We start from the raw sequence: 8,726 nt of genomic DNA, 5'->3' as shown, positions 1-8,726 counted from the left end.
CAAGAGAAAGAGAAGTCTTTATTTCCTCTAATGGTCCATTTTTTCATTTAAATCTGAAAATATCATTGGGGTTGGTGCATGACCATAATCCCCAGATATAAATGTTGGACAGGAGTGTCACATGTAGCCCAAAATATGTAAAGAAATCCAATCTCAAAGACACCCATATTCACATACATTAATAATAACAATAATAAAATAGTTACTATTTAAATGAAGATACTGAAGATTAGGTGAGAAGATAAATATGAAGTGTTTAACATATTAAACACTCATTAAATGTTGCTTTTAACTTTAGAATCATTTATCTATTTACGTGAGGTTTTTACACAAGCCTCACAACTAAGAAGGGATTATGAGTCTATGAAACAGCGTCTTACCTCTGAGATCAGAAATATTTCTTGAATGAGTAAAGGAAAGGAAATGGTAAAACTGAAACATGGTAAATGAAAAGACTATTCAAAATTCACCATCAAAATCTTTGTCCATAGAGGTCACAGAATTCATTATATAAATCACCATAGCTGCTTGATGACACTTCTCAACTCAATAGTGTCAGTTGTTTGGAGTTAGGGATTATCTTCATTGGTTCCTCCTACAGTTTTTATATATTTTAACTGTGCTTCTAAGCATTATATACTTTTGATGTATTGTTTTGTTCTTTCATGGTTTTGGGAGTTCGGACTCTTTCTGTTTTCTGAAGTTCTTTTACTACATAACCTAGGTCTCCAATTCAGGTCCCTGGATTCAAGTAATCTCAGCTTCCCAAGGAGCTAGAACTACAAGCATGTGGCACCATACCTAGTTGATGATGATGGACTCATAATGAAAAGGAGGCAGAGCAGTGCTGATGTCTGTTGTCTGACCAGTGTATTTGATGCTCATACTCCACATTTGATTGCTAAATGCAAATAGCCTCAAAGGAACACGTAAATTTTATGAAATAGAAACTTCCATTTGCTTATTAACAAACTGCAAGCAAACATTAGTCTGCACACATTTTATAGACAAGCTAAATCTTCAAAAACAATAGAAAAGAGACCCATAAAGTTCTGGTTCCATCACATGACAATAGGCTTGAAAAACTTGCAGATAGAGAAGACATAACCCCTCCAACAAGAAGCCAACATATGGGACATTCTCCAGCAGATAATTTATAACAGATGCAACAGGAGCAACTTCGAGATCTGCAAAAATGCTGAGTGCAGCAGAAGGCATCCTCCTTTGTGTTGTCACTAGTGAGGCAGTGCTGGGGGTTTTAGGAGACACATTCATTGCACTTGCAAACTGCATGGAGTATGCCAAGAACAAGAAGCTCTCTAAGATTGGTTTCATTCTCATTGGCTTGGCGATTTCCAGAATTGGTGTCGTATGGATAATAATTTTACAGGGGTATATGCAAGTATTTTTTCCACACATACTTACCTTTGGAAACATAACTGAATATATTACTTACATATGGGTGTTTCTCAATCACTTAAGTGTCTGGTTTGCTACCAACCTCAATATCCTCTACTTTCTAAAGATAGCAAATTTTTCCAACTCTGTATTTCTCTGGCTGAAAAGTAGAGTCCGTGTGGTTTTTATCTTTCTGTCAGGATGCTTACTTACCTCGTGGTTACTATGTTTTCCACAATTTTCAAAGATGCTTAACAACAGTAAAATGTACTGGGGAAACACGTCTTGGCTCCAGCAGCAGAAAAATGTCTTCCTTATTAACCAAAGTTTAACCAATCTGGGAATCTTCTTTTTCATTATTGTATCCCTGATTACCTGCTTCCTGTTGATTGTTTTCCTCTGGAGACACATCAGGCAAATGCACTCAGATGGTTCAGGACTCAGAGACCTCAACACAGAAGCTCATGTGAAAGCCATGAGAGTTCTAATATCTTTTGCGGTACTCTTTATCCTGCATTTCGTAGGTCTTTCCATACAAGTGCTATGCTTTTTTCTGCCACAAAACAACCTACTCTTTATAACTGGTTTGACAGCCACATGCCTCTATCCCTGTGGTCACTCAATCATCTTAATTCTAGGAAACAAGCAGCTGAAGCAAGCCTCCTTGAAGGCACTGCAGCACTTAACGTGCTGTGAGACAAAAAGAAATCTCTCAGTCACATAAATGGGTTTGCCAATTAATATCTGCCATGTTATTCCACTGATTTTTACCTGTTAGCTGATACTATTAAAACTTCCTGCCCTGGTTGATGACATCTGAAGGAATCTAATTTTCTGGTGGCATTTTAAGTCCACATTTCACATTGTGACTTGACTATGCAGATTCGTCCCACAAAATGACCAGATAATAATCAGCATGGAGATAAATTCATATAAACCAAAAAATGCATTTCTTTGTAAATTGCTGTAGCTCTTAGGATGAGTCAAAGAAAACCAGACAGATGGTTATGATGACTCTTTGTGTCTAGACAGAGCTAGGGACCAGAACTTGATGGGGTTTTTTGGTGGTGTGTGTGTGTTTTCTTTGTTTTTTCGAAATTTTATTTTTTATTAGATATATTTTGTTATTTGCATTTCAAATGTTATTCTCTTTCCCGGTTTCCTGTCCATAAGTCCCCATCCCCTCCCCCTTGCCCATATGGGTGTTCTCCCCCCATCCACCCCACTTACCACCATCCCACAACATTCACCTACACTGGGGCTCCAAACTTGTCAGGACTAAGGGCTTCTGCTTGCACTGCTGCCCCAACAAGGTTATTCTCTGCTACATATGCAGTTGGAGACCTTAGTCAGTCCATGTATAGTCTTTTGGTAGTGGTTCAGTCCCTGGAAGCTCTGGTTGGTTGGCATTGTTGTTCTTACAGGAATGCAAGCCCCTTCAGCTCTTTCAGTTCTTCCTCTAACTCCCCCAAAGGGGGCTCAGTTCTTGGTTCAGTGGTTGGCTGCTAACATTCACCTCTGTAATTGACATGCTTTGGATGTGTCTCTCAGGAGAGATCTATATCCAGTCCCTTTCAGTATGCACTTCTTAGCTTCATCAATCTTATCTAGTTTTGGTGGTTGCATAAATATATATAAGGGCCACTTGTGCAGCAGGCTCTGAACGCCCTTTCCTTCACTCTCTGCATTAAACTTTGCCTTCATATTCACTCCTATGGATATTTTTTGTTCCCCATTTTAAAAAAGAGTGAGAGGATCTGCATTTTAGTCATCCTTATTCTTGAGCTTGATGTTGTCTGTGGATTGCATCTTGGGTAATTCAACATTTTGGGCTAATATACACTTATCAATAAGTGCATACCCAGTGTGCTTTTCTGTGATTGGGTTACCTCACTCAGGATGATATTTTGTAGTTCATTCCATTTGCCTATGAATTTCATGAAGTCACTGTTTTTGATAGCTCAGTAGTACTCCATTGTGTAGATATACCAAATTTTCTGTATCCATTCCTCTGTTAAAGGGCATCTGGGATCTTTCCAGCTTCAGGCTATTATAAATAAGGCTGCTATGAACATAGCGGAGCATGTGTCTTTGTTGTATATTAGTGCATCTTTGGGGTATATGTCCAGGAGAGGTATAGCTGGGTCCTCAGGTAGTGGAATGTCCAATTTTCTGAGGAACCTCCAGACTGATTTCCAGAGTGGTTGTACCAATTTGCAGTCCCACCAACAATAGAGAAGGGTTCCTCTTTCTCTACATCCTCGCCAGCATCTGCTGTCACCTGAGCTTTGTTTTGTTTTGTTTTGTTTTTTTATCTTCGCCATTCTGACTGGTATGAGGTAGAATCTCAGGATTGTTTTCATTTACATTTCCCTGATTACTAAGGATGTTTAACATTTCTTTAGGTGCTTGTGGGACGTCTGATATTCCTCAGCTGAGAATAGGTTGTTTAGCTCTGTACCCCATTTTTAATAGGGTTATTTGATTCTCTGGAGTCTAACAACCTGAGGTTTTGCAAATTTTGGATTTTAGCCCTCTATCATATGTAGTATTGGCAAAGTACTTTTCCTACTCTGTTGGCTGCCATTTTGTCCTAATGTGTCCAGTATCCTTTGCCTTACAGAATCTTTGCAGTTTTATGAGGTCCCATTTGTCCATTCTTGATCTTAGACCATAAGCCACTGGTGTTTTGTTCAGGAAATTTTCCCAGTACCTGTGTTTGAGATTCTTCCCCACTATTTTCCTACTAGTTTGAGTATATCTGGTTTGATGTGGAGGTCCTTGATCCACTTGGACTTAAGCTTTGTACAGGGTGATAAGAATGGATCTATTTGCATTCTTATACATGCTTACCTCCAGTTGAAACAGGACCATTTGTTGAAAATGCTATCTTTCATCCATTGGATGGTTTTAGCTCCTTGGTCAAAGATCAAATGACCAAAGATGTATGGGTTCATTTCTGGGTCTTCAATTCTTTTCCACTGGTCTTATCGGACCGAAATACCTACTTGAGGTCAGGGATGGTAATTTCCCAAGAAGTTCTTTGATTCTTGAGTATAGTTTTTTCTAACCTGTGTTTTTTGTTATTCCAAATGAATTTGCAAGTTTCTCTTTATATCTCTGTAAAGAATTCAGTGGTAATTTTGATGGGGATTGCATTGAATCTGTAGATTGCTTTTGCAAAATGGCCATTCTTACTATATTAATCCTGCCACTCTATGAGCATGGGAGATCTTTCCATCCTCTTAGATATTCAATTTCTTTCTTCAGAGACTTAAAGTTCTTGTCATACAGATCTTTCACTTGCTTGATTAAAGTCCCATCAAGAAATTTTATATTTTATATTTTAAATTTTATATTATATTTTATATTTAGGACTGTTGAGGCCTGTTTTTTGACCAATTGCATGGTCAATTTTTAAGAAGGTACTATGAATTGCTCAGAGTTGGGTATATCCTTTTGTTTTAGGATGGAATGTTCTATAAATATCTGTTAAATCCATTTGATTCATAACTTCTGTTAGTTTCTCTGTGTCTCTGTTTAGTTTCTGTTTCCATGATCTGTCCATTGATGAGCGTGGGGTGTTGAAATCTCCGACTATTGTTGTGTGAGATGAAATGTGTGCTTTGAGCTTTAGTAAGATTTCCTTTGTGAATGTAGGTGCTTTTGCATTTGGTGCATAAATATTTAAGATTGAGAGTTCAGCTTGGTGGATTTTTCCTTTGATGAATATGAAGTGTCCTTGCTTATCTTTTTTGATGACTTTTGATTGAACATCAATTTTATTGGATATTAGATTGGCAACTCAAGCTTGCTTCTTGAGGTCATTTGCTTGGAAAGTTGTTTTCCAGCCATTTACTCTGAGGTAGTGTCTGTCTTTGTCTCTGAGGTGTGTTTCCTGCATTCAGCAAAATGCTGGGTCCTCTTTACATATCCAGTTTGTTAGTCTATGTCTTTTTATTGGGGAATTGAGTCCATTGATGTTGAGAGATATTAATGAATAGTGATCATTGCTTCCTGTTATTTTCGTTGTTAGATGTGGAATTATGTTTGTTTGTCTCTCTTTTGGTTTTATTGCAAGGAAATTATATACTTGCTTTCTGTATGGTGTAGTTTCTCTCCTTGTGTTGCAGTTTTCCTTCTATTATCCTTTGTAGGGCTAGATTTGAAGAAAGATATTGCATAAGCTTGGTTTTGTCATGGGATATCTTGGTTTCTCCATCTATGTTAATTGAGAGTTTTGCAGGATATAGTAGCCTGGGATGACATTTGTGTTCTCTTAGGGTCTGTATGACATCTGTCCAAAATCTTCTGGCTTTCATAGTCTCTGGTGAGAAATCGGATGTAATTCTCATAAGTCTGCCATTATATGTCACTTGACCTTTTTCCCTTATTGCTTTTTATGTTCTTTCTTTGTTTTGTGCATTTGGTGTTCCGATTATTATGTGATGTGAGGTATTTCTCTTCTGGTCAAATCTATTTGGAGTTCTGTAGGCTTCTTGTATGTTTATGGGCATCTCTTTCTTTAGGTTATGGATGTTTTCTTCTATAATTTTGTTGAATATATCTACTGTCCCTTTAAGTTAGGAGCCTTCACTTTCTTCTATACCTGTTATCCTTAGGTTTAATCTTCTCACTGGATTTCCTCGATGTTTTGGACTAGGAACTTTTTGCATTTTACATTATCTTTGACAGGTATTTCAATGTTTTCTATGGTATCTTCTGCCGCTGAGATTCTCTCTTCTAGCTCTTGTATAATGTTGGTGATGCTTGTACCTGTGACTCCTTGTTTCTTCCTTAGGTTTTCTATCTCCAGGGTTGTCTCCCTTTGTGCTTTTTTTATTGTTTCTATTTCCATTCTAAATCCTGGATGGTTTTGTTCAATTCCTTCACCTCTTTGGTTGTATTTTCCTGTAATTCTTTCAGGGATTTTTGTGTTTCCTCTTTAAGGGCTTCTACTTGTTTACTTGTGTTGTCCTGTATTTCTTTAAGGTAGTTATTTATGTCCTTCTTGAAGTCCTCCATCATTATCAAAAAATGTGATTTTTAAATATAAACCTTGCTTTTCTGGTGTGTTTGGATGTCAAGTATTTTCTTTGCTGGGATAACTGGGCTCTGATAATGCCAAGTTGTTTGATTTCTGTTGCTTAGTTTCCTGTTCTTGCCTCTCGCCATTGGGTTTTCTCTGGTGTTTGCTTATCTTGCTGTTTCTGAGAGTGGCTTGACACTCTCGTAGGCATCTGTGTCAGGCCTCCTGTAGAACTGTTTCCCTGTTTTCTTTCAGCCTTTTCTGAGAACAGGTGCTCTGATCTCAGGTGTGTAGGCATTCCTGGTGACTATCTTTCAGCTTTAGGAGCAGGCAGGAATCAGAAGGGTCCTGTCCCTGATTGCTCCTAGATCCTTGCACCCAGGGGGCACAGTTAGCACTAGGCAATTCCCTCTTGTGTAGGGAATGTGGGCAGAGGATAGTCGCCTCTGATTTCTCAGGAATGTCTGCACTTCTGAAAGTCCAGCCCTCTCCCCCACAGGATTTAGGTGCAGGGAGCTGTTTGACCACTTCAATTCAGTCCTGGGTGTAGACCAGAACCACAGGTATAAAAAAGAATGACTTCATTAAATTAGCAGACAAATGGGTGGAACTAGAAAATGTCATCCTGGGCTGGAGAGATGGCTCAGTGGTTCAGACCACTGGCTGCTCTTCCAGAGGTCCTGAGTTCAATTCCCAACAACTATATGGTGGCTACCAACCATTACAATGAGATCAGATGCCCTCCTCTTGTGTATCTGAAGAGAGTGACAGTGTACTTACATACATAAAATAAATAAATAAATCTAAAAAAATGTTAAAAAAAGAAGAAAATTTCATCCTGAGTGAGAAAACCAAGTCACAAAAGAACACATTGAATGCAGTCACTGATAAGTTAATTAGTCAAAAGGCTTGGAATACCAACAAAACAACTCATAGACCATATGAAGCCCAAGAAGAAGGAAGAACAAAATGTGGATTCCTCAGTACTACTTAGAAGGGGAAACAAATTAATTACGGGAGGAAGCGGGAAGGAGGGACCTGGGACAGAGAGAGAGAGAAAGGCGAGGGGGAAAGGGTATAGGATCAGATGTGGGAGGAAATGCAAATATTCAGAGGGTCAGGAAATTGAGTGGAGATGTGTATCAGTGGAGGATGGAGAACTGGGTAGCCACTAGGAAGTCCCAGATGCCATTGATGCAAGACCCAGGACCAAACTTGGATGACATTGGCCAAAATACCCAAAAAAGAGAAAATAGAACCTGTTGAGACCATATCCAGTGGTTAGGCACAGCCTGCTTGAGGGATTGGTCCACCCACCCATCCCAAAAATACTAATCTAGAATTACTCCAGTCAAAGGAAATGCAGGGGCAAAGAGTGGAGCATAAACTGAAGGAAAGGCTATCCAAAGATTATCCCACCTAGAAATCTATCCCATCTTCAGACACTATTGCTGATGCTATGAAGCACTTTCTGACAGGAGTCTTGTATAGCTCTCCCCTGAGAGGGTCTGCCAAACCCTGACCACTGCAGATGCATATGCTCAAAGACAACCATCAGACTGATCATGGACGATCCCAAAGGAGAAGTTAGGGGAAGGACTGAGGGAGCTGAATGCTTTGCAACTGCATAGGAAGAACAACAGTATCAACTACCAGAATTCCTAAAGGTCCCAGGGACTAAACCACCATCCAAAGTATACACATGGAGGGATGCATGGCTATAGCTGCATATGTAGCAGAGGATTCCCTTATCTGGCATCAATGGGAGGCAAAGTCCTTGGTCCTGTGAAGGCTAGATGATCCAATGCAGGGGAATGCTAGGGCAGTGAGGTGGAGGTGGGAGGGTAGGTGGATGAGGAAGCAACCTCTTAGAAGCTGGAGGGAGGAGAGATGGGATGCGACTTTTTGAAGGGAAAACATGGAAGAGGGATAATATTTGAAATGTAAATAAATAAAATAACCAATAAAAATATTAAAATTGAAAAAAAATCTCTTCTGGGATACCATGTCACCCAGCCAGTGTTATCAAATAAACAAATAGCACCATGATGCAAGGATGTAGGAAAGAGTAATTATACAATTCAGGGAGAACTAAATTAGTGCATCCCATATGAAATCCAGTGAGTTAGTTCTTGAGCAATAGTGCTAAAAAGTGCATGGTATTGGTACAGAGACAGACAGATAGACTAATGGAGTAGAATTGAAGACCCAGAAATGAACGCACACACCTATGGTCACTTGAATTTTGAAAAAGGAGCCAAAACCATCCAATGGAAAAAAGATTGCATTTTCAACAAAT

General features: G+C 39.0%; 1 protein-coding gene across 1 annotated transcript; it reads left to right on the top strand.

The window, feature by feature from the left end:
- The first annotated feature begins 1,195 nt into the window (after positions 1-1,195).
- Positions 1,196-2,122, top strand: Tas2r107 (taste receptor, type 2, member 107). The gene is given in 1 exon segment (NM_023995.1): positions 1,196-2,122. A coding segment is annotated over 1 exon segment (927 nt).
- Positions 2,123-8,726: the final 6,604 nt, after the last annotated feature.

This window comes from Rattus norvegicus, chromosome 4 (genome assembly GCF_036323735.1).
Source record: "Rattus norvegicus strain BN/NHsdMcwi chromosome 4, GRCr8, whole genome shotgun sequence".
NCBI lineage: Eukaryota > Metazoa > Chordata > Mammalia > Rodentia > Muridae > Rattus > Rattus norvegicus.
This window is presented reverse-complemented; position numbering and strand designations above follow the sequence as displayed.